General features: G+C 32.8%; 1 protein-coding gene across 1 annotated transcript in view; it reads right to left on the bottom strand.

The window, feature by feature from the left end:
• The window catches only part of LOC111058079, a 47,690-nt gene that overhangs the window by 14,846 nt on the left and 18,932 nt on the right, over positions 1–13,912 (bottom strand). The window contains 7 exon segments of the mRNA XM_039429601.1: positions 61–125; positions 2,168–2,283; positions 6,361–6,538; positions 8,578–8,806; positions 9,857–9,882; positions 9,945–10,173; positions 13,744–13,859. Coding sequence (XP_039285535.1) covers positions 61–125; positions 2,168–2,283; positions 6,361–6,538; positions 8,578–8,806; positions 9,857–9,882; positions 9,945–10,173; positions 13,744–13,859 — 959 coding nt within the window.

Raw genomic sequence — 13,912 nt, 5'->3', positions numbered from 1 at the left:
TATCCAATGATTATCCCACACACCTGTAAATTTTCAAATTGATGATTATTCATTACTTACGCGATAATGTATCCATTAAGACCGACGTATCTTGGAGCAATACTGTCATATACTTCTTCAGCTTTCTGTAATCAAATCACATTAATACTTTCTTAAAAATTGAATTCAGTAACATAGGCATTCTTTGCAGAGTTGAACTATTAAACTACGAGATTAAAATTTTTCTTGTGTTTTCAAAATTTATACAGGAACAGGTGAATCTAACACTTTGCTGGGATGTGTCATGTAAATATATAACTGTAGAAAAAATCTTCTAGGTACTGTTTTTTGTTTTTTTTTATCATAGAATAATTATTATTATATGATATAATATAATTCACAATATAATAATTGACTTATTGTGTGTTACTAACTTTCATCTAATTTTATCATTTACTAATCTACAAGATTATATTTTGTGTGTAAATTTCACTAATCCTTGTTCTTAATTTGGTTGTGATTTCTTAGTTTATAGTGTATAAATATATTCTACAGTTTTGGGAGTATTTTTATATATATTAATAGTATTTTTCTTGTATTATTTTTAGATGTTATGATATTATATTTTTATAATTGTGTATGTTTTTTGAGAAAATAAATTTGAATTTGAAATGTATAACTTACAGCATTAACAAAAAATTAAGTATCAAAATGTAGGATATCATTAAATTGAATAATTATGGCAATGCATTGTCAATATCACATGTGATAATTAGGGTAAATTTTCAAAGTTGATAAAATAGAATGAATATCCCATAGATAGATTCTGTATGAATGATAATGGCATCATATAGCCGAAAAATGTTGTGACTAAAAAATTTAACAAAGGGTACCTACTTAGATTTCTATTTTTATTTATATTCAAAAGTAGCCCTAAAGGAAAAAAGACAATAGATTTTGTAATTTATGGAATTTGTAATAATTCATAAACCACTCACCGTGATAGGACTTTTTATCACTCTATCATCGATATCACAATTCCTTAGGAAATTCTCCATAAACGACATAAATCCTGAATGTAAATCCCATGTGAATTTGTAAGTGATGTAATAAACTGAAAAAAATATTCGAATTAATTTTCATAGAGTTGATGGAATTACATTACTTTACTCTAGTGATGACGTTATAATGGCAGTACGGTACCTTATTGTTGCTATCCTTGTCTATCATTCGACAAAACAGATAGTGCTATATCCTTTACTAGCTCCGCAGTCCACTATGTTTCCAGATCATTCTTTCAATGATGTAGAAAAATAATTGATAACATATTTGACCTATCATGAACATCTTTCATTAGATCTTAGAATAGTTATTTGTGCAACTAGTGCGCAAAGTGACAGTTTGCTGCACCAAAGGAAACGTTCACGCACGAGCCGTAGGCGAGTGCGGAATAATTGTTTCTTGAGTGCAGCAAACGAACTTTGCGCACGTATTTCACATTAAATTTTTCCTATAGTTACCATTGAATATGAAAAGTGGGTAATTATGGGTAGAATTCCCTGAAATCCATCAAATGTTTTTCTGTGTAATTTTATTATTGATAAAAACCTTATTTATTCAAAATTGAATAATAATATTGAATTATAATTAAGAGAATAAGAAGAATATACATGCTAAAAGACGAACTTTAAACCCTTAAAAACCACCCTTATAGTTGAAATATTGCAAAAGATTTCTTAGTGCGCCTCTAAAGGAGTATTTTAATACATATTAATAGTATTTTTCTTGTATTATTTTTAGATGTTATGATATTATATTATTATAGTTGTGTATGTTTTTTGAGAAAATAAATTTGAATTTGAAATGTATAACTTACAGCATTAACAAAAAATTAAGTATCAAAATGTAGGCTATCATTAAATTGAATAATTATGGCAATGCATTGTCAATATCACATGTGATAATTCGGGTACATTTTCAAAGTTGATAAAATAGAATGAATATCCCATAGATAGATTCTGTATAAATGATAATGACATCATATAGGCGAAAAATGTTGTGACTAAAAAATTTGAAAAAGGGTAGGCTACTTGGATTTCTATTTTTATTTATATTCAAAAGTAGCCCTAAAGGAACAAAGACAATAGATTTTGTAATTTATAGAATTTGTCATTTATAGACGACTCACCGTGATAGGACTTTTTATCACTCTATCATCGATATCACAATTCCTTAGGAAATTCTCCATAAACGACATAAATCCTGAGTGTAGATCCCATGTGAATTTGTAAGTGATGTAATAAACTGAAAAAATATTCGGATCAATTTTCACATAGTTGATGAAATTAGATTACTTTACCCTAGTGATGACGTTATAATGGCAGTACGGTACCGTATTGTTGCTATCCTTGTGTATGTATCATCATAGCCCCTCTAATACAAGGCCGCGGCCTACGATATTGCAACGTCGCAGTGTAGGCCTACAATCTGATACATGATTGGTGAAAAAGATCAGCTGGTATTTTTAAAATTTTTTTCACCAATCATGTGTATTAAATCTAAAACAGATAGTGCTATGGAGTGATCCGTGGTCTAGTGGATAGAGTGCTTGCGTAGCAGCATAGAGATCCCGGGTTCGAACCCCTCTCATTACCAAAAGTTTTTTAACCAGATCACTCCCGTGTTATCGGATGGGCACGTTAAACTGTCGGTCCCGGCTGAAGTATGACAGTCGTAAGGCCCATTGACGGCTTAAATTATATATTCAGGCGGTGGAACATTCCCGAAAGGGAACTCCCCACCAACAAAAGCCATACGAATTTATTTTTTTATTTAGATAGTGCTATATCATAGCCACCTCTAATAAAAGGCCCTGGCCTACAATATTGCAACGTCGCAGCGTAGGCCTAGAATCTAATACATGATTGGTGAAAAAGATCAGCTGGTATTTTTTCAAATCTTTTTCACCAATCATGTATTAGATTCTAGGCCTACACTGCGACGTTGCAATATCGTAGGCCAGGGCCTTGTATTAGAGGTGGCTATGGCTATATCCTTTTCTAGCTCCTCAGTCCACTATGGTTCCAGATCATTCTTTCAATGATGTAGAAAAATAATTGGTAACATATTTGACCTATCATGAACATCTTTCATTACATCTTAAAAATATATATTTTTGAAGAATAAATATGATTGATTATTCTAAACAACACCAGAATAAGAGAGGAAGTTGGCATGAGAGATGTAAGTGTGAGGATATAAATGAGGCAGCTTAAATGGTAAAATTCAAAATTCAAAATGTTTTTTATTGCCGTGAACAAATAGATGTATTGACAAAGTCATCAGGTAAATATATACATTATACATACATTTCACGTAGGTACTCAAAACAGAGAAATACTATCACAGCCAACAGTCCCGCGTACTTAGTATCTTCACAGTTATATACAGTCATATTTCAAATTGGCAATAACAATATTATAATAGAGGTCAAATGTTAACATGAAATATCAGCTGCCAACAAAACAGAGAAATACTATCACAGCCAACAGTCCCGCGTACTTAGTATCTTCACAGTTTTATACAGTCATATTTTTAATTGGCAATAACAATATTATAATAGAGGTCAAATATTAACATGAAATATCAGCTGCCAACATCTCCTCAATCGAATAAAAAGCCCTATTTTTGAATAGTTTGGAAATTGCGTACCTGAACGATCTAGAGTTTTTATCACGGGCAGTTTTTATCACGAGTTTTTTTCAGGCAGTTTATTAAATAATTTTATACCGATATATACATACATATTTTGTGTTTTGGAAAGTCGTACCCGTCCGGTATTTATTTGTTTACGCTCTCTTGTAAAGTGCTGATGTACATCGTATCTTAGATCGAATTGCCTCAGACACGGTATGGACATATACAGCGGATGGATGACAGTAGAAAAGCGTAACAGTTTGTGAATGGGAGAGTGCAGGGAAGGAGAACTGTTGGACGTCCGAGGTAGGCCTACTCATATGAGGACAGAATTGAGGAGATTGGAAGGAGGAGAGGGAAGACTGTTCCGGAGATGAGAAGAATGGCGATGGACAGACGGGTATGGAAGAACTGGGTCGAGGCTACCCACTACCTCCGTAAACAAAGCCATAGTGCATTCATGTGACGTCAGCACAGGTAGGGCTCCTACACCAATAAAAATTCATTGCTTTCAGCTGATCTATATCAGCTAGTGTTTTCATTGGTGTAGGAGCCCTACCTGTGCTGACGTCACACGAATGCACTACGGCTTTTTTTACGGAGGTAGTGGGCTACCCCAACGCTGTAAAGGCATAGTGGGGAGAGACAGAAAAGAAGAGAATTATTCTAAACAAGAATGAACAGTTAATATTACATCAGATATGCCAGTATCAGCTGTCCTATATAGCAGGCAGTGGCAAGGCAGAAATCGGCAACGCTGTTCTGTGTTATCCCCGAACTCCTATCTCTCTTTTCAATTGTAATGAGGTTAAACTTTGTTTTGTCTTAGTTTTATATTTTTCTTAGTTTACTTATTATTTCTTATTTTGTATATTTACAATAATATTTTTAACTTATTATTATCATAGAGAAACACTAGCTTGAGTAGATATTCCATGGTATAGGCCTAGGGTGTTTATGTCGCAACTTTTACTGTTATCTCAAGCTGATAGTCCACGTATTTCTTTCCTAAAAAGGTGTGTGACGTTGGTAGTCTCTCATATTATGTCGTTCATACACACTTTACTCGACCAAAACAGTAAAAATCTTCAATAATCGATAGTAATAATTGACTTGAGGTAACAGTAAAAGTTGCGACATAAACCCCCTATACCATGGGATATCTACTTACGCTATTGCTTCTCTATGTTATTATTTTGTAATTTTGCAATGTATAATTGTAATGTTATTTAATGCAATAGGTTTTTCAAGACCTGGCATGTAATAAATTCTTATTATTTATTTATTTATAATCTCTACAAAGTAGCACTGATTGGGAGAGAAAAACCAAATAAATCAATCAAACAATCTCGCCACTGCCATTATAACGTGGACCTGATTCTAACGAAAATCTCTGCTTATACAATATCAAACTCCTCTTGAAAATCCATTTTAGTTTCTTCACATGTTTAATTAGATTAAACTTTTTACTTTCCTTGCCCTATTACCATAGGTAAGAAAGTATTGCTTTCCGAAGAAAATTAAGGTACCCCAATTTCTAAATTTCTATACGTTTCAAGATCCCTGAGTCCAAAAAAATGGTTTTTGGGTATTGGTCTGTGTGTGTGTGTGTGTGTGTGTGTGTGTGTGTGTGTGTGTGTGTGTGTGTGTGTGTGTGTATATATGAGTGTATGTGCGTCTGTGTACAAGATATCTCATCTCCCAATCAACGGAATGACTTGAAATTTGGAACTTAAGGTCCATACACTATAGGATCCGACACGAACAATTTCGATCGAATGCAATTCAAGATGGCGGCTAAAATGGCGAAAATGTTTTCAAAAACAGGGTTTCTCGCGATTTTCTCGAAAACGGCTCCAACGATTTTGATCAAATTCATACCTAAAAAAGTCATTTGATAAGCTCTATCGGCTGCCACAAGTCCCATATCTGTAAAAATTTCAGGAGCACCGCCCCATCTATGCAAAGTTTGATTTTAGATTCCCAATTATCAGGCTTCAGATACAAATCAAACAAAAAAAATTAAGTGTAAAAGATCCAGCATGAAAATCTCTACAATTAATGTTCAGTAACATTTTCACCTAAAATTGAAAATAAGCTCGGAATTCGAAAAATAAGATTATTCAATTGCATACTGTTGGCAACTGTTGATTCTATTAAATCATTCACTATGAAGAGATAGCAGACTTCTTTTGTCTGCAGCGCTTTTGTCCTGTCACCAGCTGTCTCAGATCTTTGAATAGTAGACTTGATATGCACGTGAACACTAGCGTCAGTTGATCAATTTTCATAACGGCAAGGAAAGTTGTGTGAGTGCGCCACACCAGATTTTTTTTGTCTTAGTCTTATATTTTTCTTATTTTACTTATTATTTCTTATTTTGTATTTTTAAAATAATATTTTCAATTTATTATTATTTTGTAATTTTGCAATGTATAATTTATTGTAAGTTATTCAATGCAATAGGTTTTTCAAGACCTGGCATATAATAAACGAATCAATCAATCAAACAATCCCGCCACTGCCATTATAACGTGGACCTGATTACAACGAAAATCTGCTAAAAAATATCAATCTCCTCTTGAAAATTCATTTTAGTTTCTTCACATGTTTAATTAGATTTTAGAGACAATGAGACATTAGATATACGTATTTGGTAATTGATCAATATTCAACTCAACTCACTAGAATTATCAGGATAGACTTCAAGCAAGCTGTTCGCAAGACTCATATTGGAGGCTTTTTTGCCTCGGTCAATCCTCTCCAGTAGACTCTCTGTGTAGTTCTTGTGGAAATAGAGCAGAGCCCATGCTTTGTTTCTCTTCACCGCTGTGATTCCCTCGTCAAGACTATCGTACATCACCTGCAAAGAAAAACTGAAAATTTAATCCTTGTTCTATCTACTAAATACTAAATCAAAAGAACGGTATTCAAATATGAAATTTTGGAAAAAATTCATCCTAGTTCACTTGTGAAAAGATAATGAAACATCAGTTCATCTAGGGTCTTTACATCACATTCATTAATTCCAGGTGGACAGAAAATATTATGTTGCATTTATTCAAACTTTATTCAAATTCAAATTGTTTCCATATTACACATATATGACAGTTACTACAAATTGAAGCAATCATTATACAATAATACCTTATCGTAACACATGTCGTAAGAATCTATTTAGATTTATATATATAATTTCTATATATTATTCCAACCCAAGTAGCAAAAAAATATTGTCTCATTATTGCCACAACATTCAGCAACATTGTTGAAGATATTGTCATCATATGATATTGTAGCAGTATTGTCATAATATTTTTGCAATATCAAATTATATATTATGTGAACATTGTTCAGCAATATTAAATAATATCTATATTCCAGGTGGACAGAAAATATGATGTTGCATTTATTCCAAATGCCAATGAATACAGAAAAATCGTAATTATCAAACGAAAATGCAGATTGATACAGGTTTCAACTACTTTCCAAACTCCTGCTACTAATAAAATTGTGCTTTATTTTTCAAAAAAAATAAGAAAATTACAAGTAAAGGGTCACTAACATTTCTCTTGGTTCGAACGAGGTGTATTTGATCCAGTATAAGGCTAGTTACACACACATTGATTTTTGGTCGTACGATATTTTGCCGTACTTATAAATTCTATTAGATTGAACAGATGATTTCAAACATATATGATGTTTGCCAAGTTCCGTTTAATCTGATAGTGACGGCAAAATATCGTACGACCAAAAATCGATGTGTGTGTAACTATAGCCTAACGTTCACAGCAGTGACTGTCATTAATTAATAATCTGGTGTGTCATACTCACACAACTTTCCTTGCCGTTATGAAAATTGATCAACTGACGCTAGTGTTCACGCGCATCTCGTGTCTACTATTCTAAGATCTGAGCCAGCTGGTGACAGGACAATAACGCTGGAAACACACGAGGTCTACTATCTCTTCATAGTGAATCATTTAATAGAATCAACAGTTGCCAAAAGTTTGCAATTGAATAATCACATCTTCTCGAATTTCGAGCTTATTTTTAATTTTAGGTGAAAATGTTACTGAACATTAATTGTAGAGATTTTTATGCTCAATCTTTTCCATTTGAAATTTTTTGATTAAATGTATCTGAAGCCCGATAATTGGGAATCTAAAATCAAACTTTGCATAGATGGGGCGGTGTTCCTGAAATGTTTACAGATATGGGAGTTGTGGCAGTTGATAGAGCTTATCAATACCTTTTTTATAGCAGCTCTTTAAAACTAAGGTGATAATATTTTTTCCTACAGTTACGTTGAAAAGTGGCCATTGCTGCACTGATTACAGAACGCAAAGAATCACTTTTCCGCTCTAGTGCGGGAAAAATTTTTCTGCACTCCAGATTTGCAACATGGCAACGCAAAATACTTAGTAGGTTATATGGAGCAACATTGCAGCAAAATCAAAATGAAGTTGGTAACAGTGACTGCTGTGGCTGCTATAGTGAGCAGACGTGCAACGAAGCACAACGCGCTAATTATTATTCATTATATATTATAACCAAGGACAACGAGGACTTAGGATTTTAGGATTAAGTTTTTATCAATAATAAAATTACACAGAAAAACATTTGATGCATTTCAGGCAATTTTACCCATAATTACCCACTTTTCATATTCAATGGTAACTGTAGGAAAAACTTAATGTGAAATACGTGCGCAAAGTTCCTCTGCTGCACTCAAGAAACCATTCCGCCCTCGCCTACGGCTCGGGCGTAAACGTTTCTTTCGGTGCAGCAAACTGACACTTTGCGCACTAGTTGCACAAATAACTATTTTATAGCAGCTCTTTAAAACTAAGGTGATAATATTTTTAGGTCGATCTTATTCAATGGATACTTTCAACCTACAATGGTATAAGACTTCTCCTTGAGAAAAGAGATGAATTCGCAGCTGAGGCGTTTTTGAGCAACACAGCCGTAGATGGACCTGATTGGTCGGGAGTTGTTGCAGTCATCAGAGCCCGGGGTGACCTCATCCTGTACTGCGGCTATCGTCACATCCATCTCATCTTTACCCAGCATTGCTAGGAAGATTGTGAACAGCAGAAATGGAAGCAGGATCATGAAGGCCGTGATCCTAAAAAATAACAATTAAAACAATATGTAATATGGGTAATAAAATGAATTCATGTCGAATTTATATCTTACTAGCCATCAGGCTCGCTTCGCTCGCCATATCCGTCTAGCCAGGGGGCTCCGCCCCCTGGACCCCTGACTGGATCGTCCAAGAATGAGATCAGCAGGCTCGCTTCGCTCGCCTGCATTTTTCATTTGAGCATTTTTATCATATGTTAGGACAATCCAGTCGGGGGTCCAGACTAAACGTCTGGCTAAACGGATATGGCGAGAGAAGCGAGCCTGACGGCTAGTAATATAATATTCCCAGGATTGAAGTAGCAGTGCCCAATCAATTTTTCCGCGATAAATACATTGAAATCTTCAAATTGGTGCCAACCTAACAAAGTCAACTCAACTTAATGCCAACCTGACAAAATTATTAATTTAGTTGCCAGTTAACAACTTTTTCGAAGAGATACTCTATCTAGATTATAGTTCTATAGTAACATATGATATATGATATGGAAATTTCAATTATAATTAAGAGATTGGGAGAAGAAGAATATACATGCTAAAAGACGAACTTTAAACCCTTAAAAACCACCCTTAGAGTTAAAATATTGCCAAAAGATTTCTTAGTGCGCCTCTAAAGGGCCAACTGAACATACCTACCAAATTTGAACGTTTTTGGTCCGGTAGATTTTTAGTTCTGCGAGTGAGAGAGTGAGTGAGTGAGTGAGTGAGTGCCATTTCACTTTTATAATCACATCTTCTCGAATTTCGAGCGTATTTTTTATTTTAGATGAAAATGTTACTGAACATTAATTGTAGAGATTTTTATGCTCAATCTTTTCCATTTGAAATTTTTTGATTAAAATGTATCCGAAGCCTGATAATTGGGAATCTAAAATCAAACTTTGCATAGATGGGGCGGTGTTCCTGAAATGTTTACAGATATGGGACTTGTGGCAGTTGATAGAGCTTATCAATGACTATTTTAGGTATAAATTTAATCAAAATCATTGGAGCCGTTTTCAAGAAAATCGCGAAAAACCCAGTTTTTCAATACCTTTCAATACCTTTTTTATAGCAGCTCTTTAAAACTAAGGTGATAATATTTTTAGGTCTATCTTATTCAATGGATACTTTCAACCTACAATGGTATAAGACTTCTCCTTGAGAAAAGAGATGAATTCGCAGCTGAGGCGTTTTTGAGCAACACATCCGTAGATGGACCTGATTGGTCGGGAGCTGTTGCAGTCATCAGAGCCCGGGGTGACCTCATCCTGTACTGCGGCTATCGTCACATCCATCTCATCTTTACCCAGCATCCCTAAGAAGATTGTGAACAGCAGAAATGGAAGCAGAATCATGAAGGCCGTGATCCTAAAAAATAACAATTAAAACAATATGTAATATGGGTAATGAAAATGAGAATTCATGTCGAATTCATATCTTATAACTATCCTATACTATTAAACGAGCAACTTCTGTTTATATATGCTTACATATTTATATGTTTATATATATCTGTATGTGACCGGATCTTGAAAACGGCTTTAACGATTCTCACGAAAATTGGAACAAAGTAGGTTTATGATATGAAAATTCGATTGCACTGGGTCTCAACCCTGGGATAACTCGTTAAAGGACATTAGAAGGATAAATACGTCATGGAAAAACAGATGGAAATTTTGTCGTCTGTCAATACCGTAATGAAAGAGAGTGATCGAGTGCATGTGTGGGATCATCCAGCTGATCTCACGAGACGAAAAATTCAGCAAAACTTATTTTCGTTTATTTATCTTTTTTTAGAAAACATGTTTACTCCAGAAAGTCCAGAATAGTAACTAGATGCTGTTAGTGTAGAATAGTACATAGTATATTAACAAATATTGTTGTAAACATAGTACATCATTCTAAATCGAATTCATAGTATATCTATTTGTAATTGATGATGTGTTTGTTTTTGAAGTGTAAATAAATTGCTATTTTGATGAGTGATAGTAGCTCAACCTAGATTTTGATTTGGACTATGGTATAAATTTGAAAAGGGACAGTTTTGGGCATAAGCCTGTTGTGCCTCCTCATATAACTGTGAAAATAATTGTAAGACTCAGAAAATGAATAAATAAATATAAACTATAAATTCAATCTTTCGTTACAAATTTTCTATGCTTTTACACTCCAGAGCAAAGCTCGGTCCCCTGATACTAACATGTTAAGTGATAAATTGTAAGTAAATAAAATTTAAACAAACTCCTGAAAACAGGAAGAGTTTGCGTAGTAGAACTATGTTGAAAAGAACATTACTAATTTGAATCAAGTGAAAGTTTGAAGCATGTTATTTATAACTATAACATGTCAAATAATAACTTGTAAGTAAATAAAATTTAAACAAACTCCTGAAAACAGGAAGAGTTTGTAGTGGAACTATTTGGGAAAAAAATGAATGAATGAAGTTTTATTCTCAATAATAAGCTTAATACAAGAAAATGTAAAATACATGCATATCACAAACAAATAAACAAGTTTATAATATACAGAACTGCATAGTCACGAATCACAAACCAAATTTAATATTACATATTGAGAAAAATACAATCCAGCACGTAAGATGCAACTTACGGACCGCTGGAGGGAGTCACTATTTATAGTGATATATAGTGATATATAGTGATATATAAAGATATCACTATTTATAGTGATATTTTATAGTGAAGTACTATTTTTACTTTTTTTACTATTTTACTTAAGTAATAGAATGAAGTGAAAAAAGAGAAAAGAATAAATAAAGGAAAAAAGAGAGATAATACCAACATTTTGGGGCTGTAATCAAAATAGTATTTGATTATTAAAGTGATGATGCAAATTAGAGAAAGCAAAAAATAATTAAAAAAACAAAATAGAGATTCAAATTGTGTGAAAAGAACATTACTAATTCGAAGCAATCAATACTGGTCCATTCCCAGAGCATTTCCACAAATTATATCCATTGTTTGAAAAGAGTTTTGAATTTTTGAAATACACTTTTCAAGCACACCCTCCATATTTTAAAAATGTTCAGAGATTTTGGAAATGTTAAAATAGTTTATAATGTAGGTTAGGAATTTTTCACCTTTTTGATATTATACTTAACATATCGTTCGAGTGTCAGTGATGAGAAGCCCATCAATTTTACATTTATGTCAATGTTCTCCATCTAGCTTTCGAGCATTAAACTAATTCAAATTCAATATTATTATCCTATACTTTTCCATCTCTAACGAACTGAACTAATGAAATACTAATTAATTTTGAACTAATGGATTTTTTATTAGGGCTACTTGAATGTTCAATAAATTATGGAAAATTATTACTAGTGTTTATATAAAATACAACAAAAGGGGCGGTATACTAGTAATTTTATAAAATTGAATATTTTAAGCTAATTATCTTGAAGTTTATTGCTTTTCTATATCTTGCGAATAAATCACTAATTATAGGAAGCACTCGTATCATTCTAGCATATATGTTAACTTACTATATGAATATATTTTTCCTACAGATACCTTGAAAAGTGACCAATTCTGCACTGATTGCAGGCCGCAAAGAATCACTTTATACCGCTCTAGTGCGCGAAGTAGGTATTACTTTGCGTACTCCAGATTTGCAGCATGACAACGCAAAATAGTTAGCAGGTTAAATGGAGCACCAGTGCAGCAAAATCAAAATTAAGTTGGTAACAGTGACTGTGGTGCACGTTATAATATGGGGGGCAGTGGACAACAATAATGACAGCGGTTGTCACCACATTGCCATGTGCCGCCTTCATTCATTTACATTATTACCATATTATTATTATTCAATTTTTAATAAATTGAAGGTTTTTATTAATAATGAAATTACACAGAAAAACATTTGATGGATTTCAGGGAATTTTGGGTAAAATTACCCACTTTTCATATTCAATGGTAACTGTAGGAAAAATTTAATGTGAAATATGTGCGCAAAGTTCCTCTGCTGCACTCAAGAAACCATTATTCCGCACGAGCCGTAGGCTCGTGCGTAAACGCTTCTTTCGGTGCAGCAAACTGTCACTTTGCGCAATAGCTGCTATTTTTTATTACTATTTCACTCTCTATTTACTTCCATTTTGTTATTATCTTGCTTCTAGGAACTCTCCCCCATTCTATAGTCTTCATGGGGGATTCCACTTTTCAACGATGTTACAATTTTAAAACAAAATAGTAATGTAATTTATCTTTATATTTATTATTCTATTGTAACTGAATTATATTGTACAAAATTGAAATTTCATGTAGAAATAAATTCAAATTGAATCGAAATTGAGAAATGGCTCATAAAATGAATAAATTCATCAATGAAATATTATGAACCAATAATGAATGAATTGATTTAATATAGAATTGAATCGGTTTATTTTTTTAACAATTGAAAACTGGTTTAAGAGGTGTTTTAGATATTCATAAAAATGGTTTGCTATGGCAGGAAAGAAACTTTTCAATATCAGTAGGCTAAGTACCGGAGCATTACAGTATTATAAGATTTCTACTGAATCCAAATAAATGTTGATAATTGTTTTAGAATTAATTCTGTGTGCAAAACATTGCAAAAATATATCATGTTTAAACGATTGTCAATAGTGTTTTCTGTGGTTTTTAAAAATGAATGAATTAAATCATTATTTCATCTATAAATGAAAATAATTAAATTCATGGCAAATGAAGTAAATTGTAGTAAAATTTATAACATTATAATATAATACAATTACTTCATATGCCATGAATTTAATATTTTCATTATTATAATATAATTGTGTATATATTAATTGTGTATATAATTGTAATATATTATATATTATTGTATTATAATATGATACAATTTACTTCATATAGGTACCATGAATGTAATATTTTCATTATATTATAGTGATAAGTACTGCGTCCTCCTTACGGTATATTTCTCCTAGTCCATGAGACATTTTTGTAAATTTGGGCAGCGAATCTATGCCATGCCATTTTTGCACCTGGTTTGAATATGTCCGGCTGTTTGGTTGCAGCGGGGTAATTCTGCAAAAATAAAATTGCTACAATGTTTTCCAAACATACACAAAAATATCATG

This window comes from Nilaparvata lugens, chromosome 5 (assembly GCF_014356525.2).
Source record: "Nilaparvata lugens isolate BPH chromosome 5, ASM1435652v1, whole genome shotgun sequence".
NCBI classification, from domain to species: Eukaryota; Metazoa; Arthropoda; class Insecta; order Hemiptera; family Delphacidae; genus Nilaparvata; species Nilaparvata lugens.
Note: the sequence above shows the minus strand (reverse complement) of the source record. Positions and strands in the feature narration are given on the sequence as shown.